This window comes from Camelus bactrianus, chromosome 11, assembly GCF_048773025.1.
Source record: "Camelus bactrianus isolate YW-2024 breed Bactrian camel chromosome 11, ASM4877302v1, whole genome shotgun sequence".
In the NCBI taxonomy this organism is placed as follows: Eukaryota; Metazoa; Chordata; class Mammalia; order Artiodactyla; family Camelidae; genus Camelus; species Camelus bactrianus.
The window spans coordinates 41,745,571-41,763,190 of record NC_133549.1 but is presented as its reverse complement, the minus strand read 5'-3'; the positions used below and the strand labels follow the sequence as shown (position 1 = coordinate 41,763,190).

At 43.5% G+C, this 17,620-nt stretch overlaps 1 protein-coding gene across 3 annotated transcripts in view; it reads right to left on the bottom strand.

Annotated features, from left to right (window-relative positions):
• Window positions 1–16,987, bottom strand: part of PKD2L1 (polycystin 2 like 1, transient receptor potential cation channel) — a 46,059-nt gene extending 29,072 nt beyond the window's left edge. The window contains exons 1-2 of one of the 3 annotated variants that reach the window (XR_012510175.1): window positions 12,286–16,987; window positions 11,644–11,757 (exon numbers count right to left, since the gene is read on the bottom strand). Coding sequence is in view for 2 of the 3 variants with exons in the window: in XM_045507384.2 (XP_045363340.2) it covers window positions 11,644–11,757; window positions 12,286–12,520 (349 nt within the window). In the remaining variant the exon portion in view is untranslated. Of the gene's footprint in view, window positions 1–11,643; window positions 11,780–12,285 lie in introns of all 3 variants that reach the window. The other 2 variants (XM_045507384.2, XM_045507385.2) reach the window with 2 other exon arrangements.
• Window positions 16,988–17,620: the final 633 nt, after the last annotated feature.

The following is a 17,620-nucleotide window of genomic DNA, read 5'->3' as shown; positions in this document are numbered from 1 at the left end:
ATATACTGGGCTGCACCTAATGGAGATTCCTAACTTAACATACTGGTAGTTATATTATTTGCATATTGCCTGTTTTACAAAATTGTTGTTTCTTACATTACTAAATGTGTGGCTAAGCCTCTTATAAAATGACGACTAGGCAATTTGAAGCAGTTAACCAGAAGTTCTATAGGAGATTTGTAGTTATAACAGTGTAACTCTAGATATGAAAAGAAGAGGGAACAAGAGGGAATATTTTCCTGGACCATAACAGACTAGTAAGACAGGATGTCCAAAGACTTTTGGTTGCTATTAATAAGGGGCCTAGTCCAGTAATAGCACATTGAGTGGCCTATGAGTGAAATCCTCACCTGACTTAGGAATGAGCATTCCTACCACCTTTAGACAAAATGGTCATGAAATGCCTCCCAAGCCATGGTCGAATTGATGATCATGGGGGTCCCTGCCAATTAAAGTTGGCACTTGCCATCTGCCTCTGCAAGGATTAGGTCACAAGCCACTGCAGTTGCTGACCTTCATCACACCCTGAAAGGAGTTCAGGGTGGAGATCAGAAATGAGGCCCTCTGTGCTCTGGGAAAACTGGTGAAACAGGCGTTTAGATAGTTAGATATGTTCAGGAGAAGATTTTATGGGCCCAAATTCTTGCATCTCCTCATATCTAGAAAAGCACTAAAATCATTCAAGGTGACATCTGCTTTGGCCGTTACGGAGAGAAACGCATTTGAAAGTCAAAATGGAGTAACTGTACTTCAGACATCCAAGGTAAAACTAAGTAACCATCTTAGACGTGATTTCAGACAAGTTTACCTATTGCTGAGTTTTCAGAGCTGTGTCAGACTTGGAACATCACCAGCCATTTTCAAAACAGTGTCTGCTTGAAACTGATAGCTGCAACCTTATGGTTTCAAGGTCTCTTCTTGTAATTACTAAGTTTTTAGACAACAAAATTGCTTTAGATCAGATATTAACAAAAAAGGGAGACATATAGTGGTCAACACTTCCTATTATATACATGTAAATACCACATCAGAAGTTAAAATTAGACAACTGGCTACCTGGCTACAAATCTCCCCAAAGTGCCAGGTCCAGACTGGGTTTCAGGCTTATTATCCTGAATTCCTCAGGGAATGAGATCTATTTTGTCTGTTAAAGTTCGGGTTGTCATTTCTACTTTTAACTGGATGTTACACCAAAGTGGTGGGCCAAGGGGTTGATTCTTAATCATATTAGACTCGGATCCAGGACTTGAAACTCTGGAATATTTCCAACTCAGTGTCTATTCCCCAAATTGATTACTCCCTGTTTCAGTAGGAAGTAGCCAGAATGGCTGTTGCCCCATTCCCTGAAAGATTTGGGAAGGTTGAAAGAAAAAGGGGGGTTGAAGCCAAGTCCCCCTAAAACTGAGTTACTCTGGTAAATTTATGATTTCTCTGTCTATCCAAAATGTTATTCCCTTCTTGTTCAACACCTGTTCTCCTCAAGATTAAGGAATATCAAAGAAAAGGGGGAATTGAAAGGGAACAGGACCTTGTGGGCCATCCCCCCAGCTTCTGCCTCTTGTTTATAGAAAAACTGAAGTCTCCCAGGCCTCCCCAAGTCTTAGAAGAGCAGGCTCAAGCAGTTGATTAGGCCAAGCCTGCAGGCATTGGGGGATGGCAACAACTCTGACCACCTATCTCAACGATTAACTGAGATTACTCCCCCATTTCCCTTTAAAACTGTCATGGCTGAACAGAATCTTTGGAGATGGTTTTTTTGGGGAGGTTAAAGCAACTTTCCTTTTTGTTACCAAGGCTGTTGTCTTCAAGATTATACCTTTGCCCCTCCCTCAACTAAGTCTCAGGAGGCAGCTGCAGAGAAGAAATAAAAACTGTTTAGAATCAACAGAGTACCCCTTTTCTGCTCTGGATGACCAAAAAAAAAATCATACCATGGCCTCCTGGTTCCTAAGTAAATATGGAAATTCCAACAAGTGTTACCTGTCAGGAATCCCAGCCCCTCCCAATCGTACGCTGTGGTGGAAACCAAGAGGCAGCACTCTCTACATGGAAAATCGAGCTCTTAAGGCCACACAACATTTAAATCCATTTCTTTCTCCCTTGCCTGCCCTAAACCTGGCCACACAGGGGATTATAATCAATCAGAGCAGGTATAAGAAGAGATCAGAAGTCTATTAGAGCAGAAAGAAAGCATCAGAAAATGGGATGAAGAACTTGGTGGGCAAATGCCCAATGTCTTGCCTTGGCTATTGCCCTTCTTAGGCTCTGCCATTATTATCCTGTTAGCCCGGCTTATTGGGCCATTTTTAATTCAAGTAATTTCCTGCTTCATTTCAAATCATCTCCAGCAGTTTCAAAATAAGATTCTGCTGCTGTATGGATGGAAGCCTATCCCAGGGTCAGGTTATCTGGATTCAGAAGATAGAGAGACTTCTACCCTGGTAGGCAGACCTACACCCCTGTACAGCTGGAAGCAACTACAGAAGATAGAGCCCTCCGTCCATTTTCCCAAGATTCTTGAGTATGAAGTCTCTCGGGGGTAGGTGAGAGAGGTGGTTAGGCAGGCTTACTGACCTGGCTGATTAACAAGGGAAAGGAAGTTCCCAGCTGATGAAAAGGTAGGACATTTCTCTTATTCCACAGCTGGTTCCTTAAAAATCCAAGGACATACCCCAGTATCTCTTCCTTTGTCACTGCCAAAGTTTCTGCTAATTGCTTTTTGTTTCAGGGCTGAGATCTGAGGGAGGAAGGGGCTTGTAGCAGAAAATTATTAACACCAGCACCTGAATGAAGACAATGATGGCAGAGCCTTCTAACAAAAGGCCCCGCAGCCCGTCCAGGGCCGGAGCTGTCTCCACTGGCCATCTTGGCTGATGGCTCCCCGCTCCAGCGCTTCCTTTCCCTGCTCGATTCTCCCTTCTTTTCTTCTCTCTGCTTGTACTCTTTCCTTCCATTTCCCCTTCTGAGTAACAAAGCGGCTGTTCACTTTGTCCCTCTGTGTTTGCTGTGTGAATTCTTTCACAGCCATCGGCAAGGACCCACACTTTGGTGAGCTTCCTAATTTAGGGGTCCCTCTACCCGCTAACAGAATGACAACTGATATTTATTGAAAGCCCTCTATATGCCAGGCACTGTGTTAAATACCTTATTTGTTTTCTACCAGTCTCACAAAGGCAGACATTATCCTTACTTTATGTACAAGGAAATCAAGGCTTCCAGAGATTTAAGTATCTTGACCTATATCTTGTGAAAGGCACATGTCTAATAACTGCTTGCACTATCATTTGAAGCAAGTCATCTTATTCCAGGCCCCATGCTCTCTCCATCACCATTGTGCCTTCTCTAATGTAATGATTCTATGTGATCAGTTTTCTTCTGCCATCATTACAACCACATGGGGGATGGGGGCTCACCCACAGACATTTCCTGAACCTCCAATAGCTTTCTGTTCCTTTCTTTGTTAATTCTAAGTATGCTCTGTCAAAAAAAGACATCTTCTATGAAGGTTCCTCAAAAAATTGAAAATAAAATTACCATATGATCCAATAATTCCACTTCTAGGTATTTGTTCAAAGGAAATGAAATTGTTAGAGCACACAGATAGGTAGATATGAGCCAGGAAAGGGGGACACAGGCCTAATGGCAGGAATTGGGCAAAAAAAGAGAGGGGCAAGGTGCGAAATGCAGGAAACCATACATCATGTAAACAACAGGGTGCTGACACCATGAACCAACACATGATGATCCAGACTGAATAAGGACAAAACCCCTCCTGCCCTCAGGAAGGTGGAGTTGGGATAAAAATCAAGGAATTTGACTCCAAACCCTTCCCTCCCCAATGAATATTGCACCCACTCATTTTTGCACTCTGTGTAACCAACTTGCCAAAGAAACTCAGGGCAGCTGCTCACCTGAGCCTGCCCGCTCTCCTCTTGAGAGCGTACTATCTATTCCTTAATAAATCCTCACTTTACTTTCTTAACCTCCACATCTCGTCTCTGAATTCTTTCTGCCACGAGACAAGAACCTAATCACAGTCAACAAAAATCACTATCTCAAAAAGATATCTGCACCCCTATGCTTATTGCAGTATTATTTATTATAGCCAAGATATAGAAACAACCTGTGTGTCCACTGATGGATGAATGGATAATGAAAAGGTAATGTGTGTACATATGTACACAGAGAGAGAGAAAGAGAGAAACACTGCATGATCTCACTTAATTGTGGAATCTTAAAAAGCAAACAAACAAAACACCAAAAAAACTCCTGAACTCATAGATACAGAAAACAGATTGGTGGTTACCAGAGCCAGGAGGTGAGCAAAATGGGTGAAGGTGGTCAAAAGTACACATTTCCAGTTATAAGATAAATAAGTCTTGGGGATGTAATGTACAAAATGGTGACTATAATAATTAATACTGTATTGTATATCTGAAAGTTACTAAGAGAGTAGATCTTAAAAATTCTTATTACTAGAAAAAAAAATTTTGTACCTATGTATGGATGGATGCTGACTGAACTTATTGTGGTAATCATTTCACAATATATATGTATATCAAATCATCATGTTTTACACGTAAAACTAATACAATGTTATATGTCAATTATATCACAATTAAAAAAAAGACTTATTATTCTTGATCTCCAAGATTACTTTAGGCTTTCCTGTTAATGCAAGATTCACCAGTCTATGAACAGAACCTTAAAAATCCACCAAAAAAAAAAAAAAAAAAAAAAAGCAGAGTGAACAGAGGCAGCCATTTCCTTACAACCAGTGATGGATAAAGAACATCCAATTGACATTAATGGATGCATAGATGCAAGTCACCAAAGGCCAAGGGTCTCTGCTCTCCCCCCCAGTTCCATGGTGACCAGACCCAGCCTTGTCCTGGCTCAGAGCCGCTCCTATATGGGAGCCAGTCCCAGGTGCACCTTTGAGATAACAATACTGTCTCCTAAAACAAACAGCCATTGTTTCCACACAAAGACCTTCAATGTTTCCTCCATCAACAAAAGGCTACAGCCATCCTGCCAAGAAGACAAAGGGCTGGAAGTCCTTTCAGAATTATCACGATAGTGGGAGGGAAGGGGCAGAAGCAGGAAGATCGCCCCCCTAGCAGCTTCTCTGCTCAGGAATAGGATGGACTCTACCCACCAGGGACCGTTCTGAATTACTGATCATTCCTGGACTACATAAGGACAATAACAATAGCTTCCTAATCTGTGGGACGGAAATAATAGTATCTATCCCTTACAGGATTGCAGTCAGAATCAACTGAGATAATAGATGTGAAAGCTCTTTGTAAGGTTTAAAGGGCTGCACACCTGATATGGTTATTATGAAAAGATTGATAGCTTTGCCCACAATGCCTGTGTTAAAAAGATAGATCTATTTTAGCTGGATGAGACTCCAGATATCCCTAGTGTCTAACCCTACCTAGTTCCTAGAATAAAACATAAAGGAGAAGAAATATGGTCAATACGATTGACCATTACAGTTTACTAGAGCCCATCCCAGGCCGAACACCTGTGCTGTGCAGGTGCTGCCTGGCTTAGCTGACTTTTCTTTCCAGCCCCAGGAACCCACATCTGAGAAATGAGCCCCATGATGGCTGGCCCCTCACCTAGGGTCTAATGTGCCAAACTTTACCTCCAATCCTATTCCTTGCCCCACTTAAGACATATTTCTTATGCAATTTACACAAAAATAAATACATAAATATTAAAACACGAGAAAACTGTCTAGCCTCAGTAGTAATCAAAGACAAACAAATTAAGGCAAATTGTACTATGTTAGGCCTTAGGCCTTTTATTATTGAATAATAAAAATTATAAATGAGAATATCCAACGTTGATGAAGTTGTGACAAAATTGGTGTGATCTTACAGTAATAGCCGCATCATAAATTAGTATGATTGCTTACAGAGGCAAAATGACAACACATAGCAAGCACTAAGAAGATACTTTTGTCTTTGGCGTAGTAATCTCTCTCCCTGGAAATTCCAAGGCAATAATTCAACAAAAGTGGGGGGAAAAAGCAGCATGTATAGTATATATTTTAGTTAACTGTGGTGTGAATGTAGTCATTAAAATGAAAATATAAAAATTACTTACAAACATGAGGAACTATGATATAATTGTAAGTGAAACTGTACAATATGATACAACTAGGCCAAATATATAAATATATGGATAAGATTGGTAATGGGAGAATATCTTTGATGTTGTGGTGGTCGATTGAGGGTGAATTATATTTTAAAATGTTCCTTAATGTTTTGATATCACCTTTTAAATACAGTGATAAAAAGAAAAGTAATCAGCTAGTAGAATTCTCTCGAGAGTCTGCTTCTTTTAGGGTAAGGCAGGCAGTTACTCTTGCTAAGATGTTGATGGGTGACAATAATTAATGTGTAGCATATTTGCATGCAAAGAGTCTGCTTGGAATTTGAGTCAGGCTAACAGTCGCCTAATTGGATTCCTGCTTCTGCCACTTACCTGCTGCGTGGCCTTGGGCAAGCTATTTGCGATATCTAAACCTTTCCTGATTTGTAAAATAGTGATAACAGAACCAATTTCGTAGACTTATTGGGAGTGGTCAGTGAGATAATGTACATGGTGTAGTGCTAGGCACATTGAAAAATTATTTAATAAAGGTTTGCTGTAAGTGCTGTTGATGATAATGATGATGGTGGTAGTGGTTGTGATAAACTGAGGTCTTTTGGAGAAAATGCCTTAAAGGTTTAATGTCAGAAGTGGATGCTGCTCAAATGATACTATCCCTAAATGTAAAGCCAAGTACAAATTTGAGAGGTATTTTTCAAATAGATGTTTTTAAAAAACTAGACTTTAATTTTTAGAGCATTTTTAGGTTCAAAGAGAAATTGAATGGAAGGTAGAGATTTCCCATATACCCTTCACGTCCACACACACACAGCCAGAGTGGTTCATGTTATAATTGATGAACCTATGTTGACACATCATTATCATCCGAAGTCCGTACTTCAGGCTTCATTCTTGGTGTTATATGGTCTATGGGTTTGGACACATATATAATGATATGTATCTACCATAATAGTGTCACACAGAGTAGTTTCACTGCCCTAAAATTCTCTGTGCTCCACCTGTTCATCTCCTCCTCCCCCTGGACCCTGGCAACCACTGGTCCTTTCACTATCATCATAGTTTTACCTTTTCCAGAATGTCATACAGTTAGAATCACAGAGTACATAGCCTTTTTAGATTTGCTTTTTTATTGAAAGGTATTTTTAACAACCAATCTAAAAGACCAAGTATTCTAAAATTCCACTAGGTAACACAAAGATAATTACTATCAATAATGGTGTTAGATTCTTTATACATGCTATCTCCATAAGATAAATACTGTCAACCTTGTTCTACCAGCAAGGAAGTGCCTAAAGTCACAAAACCAGTAAGTGAAAGAGCTGGTATCTGAATCCAGTTTGTCTGTCTCCAATGTTCCTGTCTTTCCATTATGCCACAGGGTTTATCTTAAGACCAAATATGGGTCCTGGAGCACCTGAACCCAGTCGTAGGAACTGACAGAGAAAAGCAAACCAGTAAAGTGCATATCCAATCACATGTCATGGCAGCTCTTAGAAGGCAGCATCCTCACAACAGTGTAAAATGACTATACTTCAATAAAGATATATTAAAAAAAAAAAAAAAGACAGCATCCTGATTGAACAACACAACAGCTGCCCTACTTTATGCCAGATTCTAAGGCCAGGGCTTGTATCCCAGTCCTTTGGCAGGAGAGCTTAGCACACTGACTAGCAAAATTAGATGGGTCTAGTTTAGTGTTTCTTAACAATTTTTTGTACTGTACTCCAACCCAGGAGCCTCTTTAGACACTTTATCCTAATCACCCACAATTCTAATTACATTTTAATACTCTACCTTTGCTTATGTACTGTGGCCCATTGGAGAGCCAAAAGCTATTGAAATATCTAAGTGGGGTATTTCTTGCCATCCAAGAAACTACTTCCACCCCTTTGGGGGCTATAGCATTCCGACTGAGAATACATAGTCTAGCTGCAGGTGGCCAGAACTCATGGAGGCGGACAAAAAGCTGAGAGGCCAGAAAGGTGAGGAGGCCACAAAGGTGAGGACCTTGGAGAGCATCAAAAAAGCCCTACTGAGACAATATCAGCTCAACATTGCCTGAAGATCTGCCTGAAGGAAGGAAGGGACTGGAACAGGATGGTGTCTAGGAACCTGGTATTAGTACCATTTTGTTACATGTTGTAGGAGTGATCAGAATGTGAAGGCCTCCAAATCCTCTTTTATAAGATAGTTCTTGAGGGGGCTGGCACTTTGTGGACAGGGACTTCAATTCTCAAAGTCAAAGGCAGTTAATGGTATATCTTCGGGTAGTTTAATGATTTCAAGGTCTTTACTGAGAGCCCAATTTCATAGGAGTTGGAGGTTTTCAGAAGTTTGAAGGTATCAGGTTAATTCTCCCTCAACCTCCATCACTGGTTGGGTTCATGCCACTTCAGTATTGTAGTGTCTGTTGTGAACTGAAAATAATAGTATGTATTATTTATCACGTGTTAGGCACTGTGCTGGGCATATTCGTGGGCCATTTTATTTAAACTTCACAACAATCTTATCAGGTGGATATGATCATTACCCAAGTTATCCAAGGTTAGCAAACTTGCTCTGGACCACACAGCTGATAACTGGAAGTGCCAGGCCTTGAACCCTCTGGGGCTTCAAAGTTCTAGTGCTTAACCAGTGTGCTTTACTTCCACTAAATTGACTCAGTGGCCTTGATAAGGTTGTTGTGAGGGTTAAATAAAATAACCATTCCTATACTTAGCACAGGACTATCTTTTTCACTCAACTTCCCCAGAGATATTCTCTGACCCCAAATCCAGGATTTTGTCCTCTTCCCAGAATTAGAAGAACTCAAGATTTATCATGTCACTCCTATGTTTATAGATCTTCAATGCTTCCCCTCCAGGGTCCACAGGATAACATCCCAATTCCTTATCATAACTTATAAGGCCTTTCATGACCCACTCATGCTTAAATGGCCAGCCTTGTCATCTTTTACCTCTTTGCTCTTCAAACTCTTTGCTCCAGCCACACTGATGCACTCTCACTAAACGGTGCCCTCTGTCACTTCTGGGGCTTGGCACATGCTGTTCTCTCTTCCCAGAAACTTCCCTTGCCTTCACTTCATTTTTGGGGAGCTAAATCCTCCTCATCTTTCAGATTTTAGTTCAGACATCACTTCCTCTGCATGTCATCACAGATTCCCCAAATATGCACACAACTGAAGTAACAGCATCACAGAACTCTACACCGGTCAGATCACCCATGGAGGACTTTGTCCAGTACTGGGCACATTTAGATCAGGACTGGAGATAGGCAACCAAGATGGTGAGCATTATGGAATATTTTTTACTATATGCCAGACATTGAGGTAATGACTGCATAGGTATTACGTCATGTAAACCTCACATAACCCTATGGATTGGATAGGTACAGATGAGAAAGCTGAAACTCAGAGAAGTTAAGCAACTTTGTCAAGGTCCCTCAACTGGTAAATGGTAGAGCCTGGGATTTGAACCCAAGACTGTGTATATTCAGAACCCTTGCCTTCAATCTTTGCATAATACCACCTCTAGAAACCATATTATAATTACTGATTTGGTGAGAGATTAGAAGATATTTAATCCAGAGAACAGACGACCTAGGAGAAACATAATAAACACATTCATTCACACAGTTGAAGGGTTGTTGCTTCGGAGAGCAACAGGGAAGTAGATGGCTCAATAGAAGAAAGTTCTCAAGAGGGGAAGGTGAGCCCTTGAAAGGTCTAAGGATCAGTTATCTTTGCCTATCTCAGTCCAATGTCTGGCACAGAAAGGGGAGCTCCATGGATGGAAGGAAATACACCTGCCCAACAGTAAAAGGGCTGCCCCATGAAGCAGTGAAACCCCCATGAAGGCTCCCCAGGATGCGGCTGCTTGGTCACCTGACAGAGCACCACAGGAGGGATCATGGAGAAAAGATTTCTGCATCCTTGAACTAGATGACCTCTAAAGCTTCTGGCCACTCAAGGATTCTATAATTATCAGACTGAGTTTATGACTCAGACTTTGGCAAGTCACAGTCCCTCTAGCAATGGTCAGTACATTGAGATCTCAAAAAGTGGAGAACACGAGTGGGTTGTACTTCTGGGTTTCCAGAACCCAAGCTTTCACTCTCTCCAGCCCCATACAAAAGAGCAAGCATACTTCACCCTAACTTTGGACAGCTAGAAACTTCCTAATCTTTCTCTAAAGGCTAATCTGAAAATAGAAACACTTGAGTCATTTATACAGACAGGCTCTGCCTGTCATAGTCTGTCATAGTCCTTCCCAGCAGATGGTTAAGATGAAAAATCAGTATGTCAACAAATGAATTTCTGTCAGTCTTTTGCTGAAATGGGCTCCAAAGAATGTACACTGGGTCGACTCCTATTCCCCACGTGTACTGTCTCCTTTCTTTCCATGCTGAAGGCCTGTGGTAAACACTCAGCACTGTCCCCTCCATCCCCATGAAGTGAGTCTCAACAGAGGACAGCCAAAAGCAAGTGCTTTCTGCTCAGCTTTCCTAGAGGGCTCAAATAAAAGTGTATGGCTCATAAAGGCAGTGAAATTTGTGACCAAAACTTATGTTATCAGACTTTCAGATTCTACTTGCAAAAGATCCATGCATCCTAAAAAGAACTAGCTGGGGTACAGAGCCACCTAGAAATGGAGACACCTTAGTTGTATGGTTCAAGTTGCCACTTCACTCAACACACACCTACACATACAATTCTAGGAGACTAGTTGAAATTCACTTGTGCAACATTTTAAAGAAACAATTAACTAAGTATAAAGCATGCTTACCTATTGGCCTCATGGCATGTTTGCTCCATCTTTATTATTATCTACAGTTCTTTGACTCTATCCTTCCATAGTTCACCGATCTATCTTTTCACTTGATCTCTCAGCTTGGAGACCAAACCTTCCCAGTGTGCACCTATAGCTACAGCTTCAGATAAGCTTCCCTCAGTGCCTGTGGCATGGTGGCCTCTCACATGCGAGAACCATAGCTGTATTGACCACCACACCATTTGCATCTTTAACCCTTTTATCAAGGATCTGAGCTGAATATTTTTCTTCCTGCCTCTAAAGAAATGCGGATCAGACATTGTATAATAACTACATGAAACCCACCAAACCATATTTTTCCAAACAGAAAGGAGTGGCTTCCACTTTTTATGGAAGGGTGAAAACTTCCACCTGCTGATTGAAAACAGTGGCTGCTAAGTAGGTATCAGGAACCTGAACTTAAAAAGTGGATTCCCCTTGTAACTCTTGACATAGCAACTTTTATTAAAAGTTTTCCAACAATATGCCTTTTTCCTCTGAACTCAGTGACAAACCCTTTTTAATCAAAATATCTTAAGCTGAAAAGGTACACAATAGAATGTTATTATTGATCTAAAGATCTCGGATACAGCCTGCTCACACAGACGGATGCTGTCCCCACAGATGCTGCCCACAGAGGTATGTACACAGTTGTGCATATATAGATGCTTCTCACAGACAGATGTGCTCAGAGATAGGTGTTACTCACAGAGACAGATGTCTACCAGGAACACGATGTACACCAAAAGCTCCCGCAGGGTCGTCTTGACATAAAGTTCCCGGTTCTCAGTTGTGTTCTCAGTCAATGTTGTTCCCCAAAGTCCTAAGGGACATTGGAAAGATGCCTAAGATTCCCAACAGCAGGGTTCCCCCCAGTTACCCCACACATGTGTCCCTGGACTTAATTCCCATTTCCACCCCAGCCCTTTTCCCCATCATCTTATCCTTTCACTGAATCTGGCTACTCTAACCACACCTATGACTGTCCTTCCCCATCAAACACCCTGAGGTAGACAGGAGTGAAGGCACTGGGTTACAGAGAATGAAGGCACGGAAAGGAGTCTTTGTTCCAGGTAGGGCTATCCAGGGGATCAGCACATCCATGTCTTCTCTCAAACTAGCCCCCACATAACCTTCTGGGCCCCAAGAGATGACTGTACCAGGCTCTCTCTTTGGGAGAGCACCTGACTTCTGTATTCTGCAGCATTCAGCTCTAACACAGATAATTCTCTAATACCAGAGAGAGACTGAGATTCCACCTCTTCTTCAGATCACATCCCCCTCCAAAAGCTTCTGGTGACCCCTTCTCCTGACTCTGGGATCACAGGAGAATGCCCCCTCTACCAAGTACCTCTGATGCCATGACAGATTTGGAGGCAGCAGCTGGACACCAGGGTCTTATGTGTCTTTTCCTGGGGTCCATCTTCAGGCTTCTCGAGTTGGGGTGGGGGGGGCACCATACTGGAAATGGTGCAGATCTTCAGTGTCCCAGGCGGGGTGCGGGGACCACTGTAGGCAGGGTTGTCCCAGGCTCCGCTCCCCAGCTTTTGCAGCTCCTGTCCCTCGGGGCTTTCCACAGCATTCATGGAGAATGAGGAGGGGGACCTGGTACCTCAGGTACCCACTCTCACCTGGAGAAAGAGAAAACAAAGACACAGCCCAACCGAGCCAGCAGAAGGCAAAGGAAAGGGAAGGTGCAGGCAGCTGGTCTCACACAGCCTCTGCCTCCAGCCTTTTGTAGGGAGAAATCTGGACCTGCTAGGGGGAGGGAGCAGAGGAGGGGGAGGATGGGGAGTGACAGTCAATCCTGTCAGGGACTTTCTCTCTCCCTCTTGCTGCAAGTGCCAGGGACAAGAAGAAAGAGGGTGCGAGGCAACTGGGAGGCAGGGGCTTGAGGGGGGAGAAGGGGGAACAGGAGGATGTGGAGACTGGGGTTGGAAGGAAGAAGGGGTGAAAGAGGTGAGTGCTGGCAGGGAGACGAGGGCTGCTTGCAGATGAAGCCCAGGAGGGATGGTCCGAGTCTGACAGAAAAGGTGATGAAGGCGCCATGGGAGGAGCTGGGAGAAGAGGGAGGCTGGCGGACTCCACTGCAGGTCTGAATTAATTTCCACTAAATTTTCTGAAAGGGCTGCCATGGATCGGGGTGGGGACCAAGGCCGGGCAGGGAGACTGAAACGCACTGCCTCCCTCCTAGGCTCGGCCAATGGTGTCGGGAGATCTTTTACCTTCTTACCTTGAGTTGTCCCCTGGTCGGGTGGAGAAGGGGGGCTCTCATCCCTCACTCCACCCCCACAGCTGGGTGAAAAGGATTGTGGCAGGAGGACCCCCTGTTTCAGATACTTGAGGAACAGGGTCTCTGACCATTGAAGAAGGGAAAAGCCTGCAGAATTCTAGATTATCTGTATCCTTTTTTCTGAGATCTGCCCTCTTGCAGCTTATGGGTGAGCTACACTGATAGAAAGGTCTTCTTTCAGGGTGTGGGGATCAGCCTAGGGAAGAGGTTAAGCCTTGAAGGCTAAGCCCTGATTGGAAAATGGATCAGAGAGCAAAGGGCAAGGACCCTGTGGCTTGGAACTCCTTAAGGGGAGTGTATAACTGGACCCTGCTCAGCTGACAATCTTACCTTATGGCTCTGCTTAGTACTGGACCTAGAACTGTAAATGGGAGCACAAAATGCTCATCTGATCTGCTTTTTTTTTTCCAGTCTCTGGTTTCTGAATTAAAACCCTGGCAAGGACCTCCTAAGCACATCCCTGACTATGCCCAGCTCTGGCCTCTGATCACCTGCCCTGGCTCACCTACAGGCATGTGTGGTGGCCCAGAATGGGGTTGGCCTCACAAGTGCAGGTGGTTACTTCCTCCTTGATGGCTGGAGTGGGGCCTGCCCTCTCTCCAACTCCTGGTTCCCCATATGGGCTCCTTTATTGCTGCACTGGCCTGAAGCTCACCTTCACGCTCAGTAAAACATAAGCCTGGTGGAAGTCACCAGTCTGAAGTGTCCCCTTAAAGAGGTCCTGATCCCAGACGACCCAGGCTTGGGCTCAGCTCCTTAATAAATAAGTGTACCTCAATATCTGAGACAAGATTGAAAAATGAGTGGCTGTCCTACACCTGGGTCTGCTGCATGGATCTCCTGCCTTAGGCTCAGATACTATTAAGGGAATTAACTCTCTGTCTGGGCTGGAGCTAAGGCCACTCTGTGAGCTTTCCTAGATGTAGGAGTTTCCATCTCTTCATTTTATTGGCTAGTGAGACACACTCCCAGGTGTATATTTTCTTTGGGAAGATAAAAGGTAAGGGATTGGGCCTGTGCTGAACATTTTGTCTGAAATTCTCTCATAGTGAAAAAACAGGAGCTGCTCCCCTCTCACCCACACACTTTTCAAACAATTGCAAAAGGACTCGTGGCTTGTAAAATTGAACTTTGTGACAGAGGTGAGAAACAAGAAGCTAGCAGTATAGTCCAGAGAAGAGGGAAGAGGAACAGGAGCTGGCTTCTGATTGCTTTAGGGGGTAATTTTGTATTCTGAAGGAGGCTTGTATTCTAAAGGATCAGCAGGGGTTTGGATGGACTTCAGGAGGTTCATCACAAGACAGGTCCCAGACCCCCGGGAGCTTAAGGCCAGGGGTGTGGAACTTGTCGTGGTCACCTACCTAGCCAGCATTCTTTTCCCTCCTCAGTCTTGAGCACTCCCCACGTGTTGATCAACCTACAGTGACCCTGGGAGGCACGCGTTATGCAACAGAACTTGAGAAATTTTCTCAAGAGGTGTTCTGCATTCTGAGGATGTTTAGTCTTACTCAAGAAGTTGGAAATGCGGTAATAAAATGGGATCTGCTGATGATCTTATGGCCAGCAGTTCTCCACACCCTCAAGTTTCTACTGGCACTTGACTTTGCTCTGTTAAAAAGGGCAACCCATTTCACGGGAGTCCTGTGGCTCAGGCTGCCTCTAACCAGTTCAGCAAAACTCAAGAGGCTTGAACTTGAAAACAAAACTCCTCGGTCTAACTCTTGGCTCAGCAACACACTAACTGTATGCTCTGGGGCAAGTCTCTTTTGAGACTTGGGGTATCAACCTACACAGTGTTGATAACAAGGCCTGCCCTGCTGACTTTAAGGACAATTTTAGAATTAAAATAGAAGTCTTTATAAACTGTGCACTGTGAAGCACACAACAAATGTAATGATCATACCATAGCGTTCATCCTTGTGCATTCCACTCATATACAACAGTTCATGGTTAACACAGCCACCTTCAGCCAGGACTCTGTTGTCATTGTCTCTGAGGGACAACAGTCCCAGGACTCTCTGTGTCCCCACCCATTTTATTTCAGCTGACACTGACAGAATGGAATGACAGCATTTCAGCTGAAGAGTATTACACAAGTGGTCTTTGAATGAAAGCACATCTTAGAAGAGTTTCAAAACTACATGTCAAGCCTTGTGGCTTATCCAAAGCAAAAGTACCTCTTCATCATGAAGCCTCTTATCCCCTTGGTGAATTGGTCTCATTGCTTCACTGGGATTAATTTTTTGGTCACATGCCATCCTCATGCAGACACCAGCAAGAGGATTGATTACCCCATTCCCACCACCCGTCCGTTTCCTTTTTACAACATCCCCATCCCAGCCAGCTTCTTCAGTGCTACCCAGATCTACTAGGCCTTGACAAAGACTCCAGAGACATCAAAGCCTAGAGAATGGAAAGCTGGGTCCATCTCCTTATAAGTTCTCCATAGAAGTTCCCCTAGGATAAGACACTTTCTGTATTTTAGAGAAAGAAACCCTGGGGTGATTCACAGTCCAGGTTCTACAGGGAGAGGCAAGCTGTAGACCACTTTCTGTGTTCTACATAGTGACTCAACCTTTTTCACCCCCATAGACATAAACAGTAGGAAACAGTTCATAAGAAGACATTGGAAATCACTTATCTGTAAGAAAGAACTCTTAAGTAAAAGAGTATAAGAACTTAACCTTCACCAATATACCACCAGAGTCATTTTCCTGACAAAAATACTGAAATTTGAGTAGCCCGAGTTTTCAACAACAAACATAATGGACCAAGCAAGACCTGAAGTAGGCTAAGCCAAAGGCACTCCTTCCCTGCCTGTTCTCGTGTAACAAACACCGCAACACTACACCAGGGGCCTTCACAAGCCCCAGCTTCTCCATACATCAGGAAGAACAAACCAGATCTCCTGGAATGGTCAGGTGTATGAAGCCCTGCTGCAGCTGTCCCAGCCCAGGAAAGCAAAGGGAATGGCTTTGGTTCTGTTTAATAAGGGACCTCACAGAGAGGCTGTAGGTGAACCACCTCCCATCAAAATGGCCCACTTTAGCCTTTTTCTCCCTTCCTATCACCTCACTGATTTAAAAGTCCTTCTGGAATACATTTTGCATCTTCCATGTCTCCAAAGAGAACCCTTTTGAATGAGACCCTCAGCTTTCCTCCCATTTCCAGAGGACCCTCCTGGACATCCATGTCCATTTGTACCTCCCTTTCTACAGAAAATTGGACAGAGGGAGGGAAGCAATCACACCTAAGTGGTAGAAGACAGATGACATCACCAACAAAAATAAAGAAATCAGTTGTCTAGACTGGGATTTCAAAATTGTAGAATAGATAAACAAGATTACACTGTATAGCACAGGGAAATATACACAAAATGTTATGATAACTCAAAAATAAATAAATAAATAAATAAATAAAAAGAAATCAGTTGTCAGTTGACTAAGCACCTGGAAACTCAGATCTGAGGCCATAATCATATCCTCTTGCTGAGTGTAGTCCAGACACTGAGGGCTCAAGTGTCCTGAAGTAATCCATCAACATGATCGTTTCTGGGCAGAGCTCCTACGGTGGCAGGCAGGGTTCTGTCGCTGGTATTGAGTGTTAGTTGGGCCATCTGCTGGAGAGGGTGGAGTGAGGAAGGAAAGAGCTCCACGTGAGTTTGAGAAAGAAAGGGATGGGGAGGAGAAAGGAAGGCATGAGAGAGAAAAAGGATGGAGGACAGAGAGGCTCAGGGAAGAATGCAATTCTTCTTCCCCAGCTGGCTGAATGTCCCAGGCCTTGAAGAGGGGAGACTGGAGCACCAGGGCAGATGTCCCTGGGGCTCACTCTGCCAGCATCATCTCAGGGTCTCAGAGCAAGCACCCAAGACAACTCCTTGTCTCAGTCTCTGAGGTACAGAAGACACATATTTTTCCATCCTGAGTCCTCATTCCAGTCGTAATTCATTCTATAGATGTTAACCGACTGCCTACTATACAGTAGGATCTATGCTTCACTCTAGGGATGAAGCAGCAAAAAAGACCATCAGGGCCCCTGCCTCGTGAAACTTATACTTTGGTAAAGAAGATAGACATTAAACAAATACACAAATAACGGATGACTTATAATCATAAGAAGTGCTGCACGGGAGAAGCACAAGGTGCTATGAGGATTTACGGTAGGATGCCCAGCTTTCGGAGGCCAGTGAGGAATGGAATGATGATTTCTATCTCTCTTCCCCTTTCTTGTCCCTGAAGAGACATTTTTTGAGATCCAAAAATCTTTTACTGCTAGTATGCACAAGGAAATGAGCGGAGTTAAAAGACCGAATGAGGAGGAAGTTACACCACCACAAGAAATGTTAACACTTACAGTGCTCTTTACCCCTGGTGGTCACTGGAATGTGAGCTAA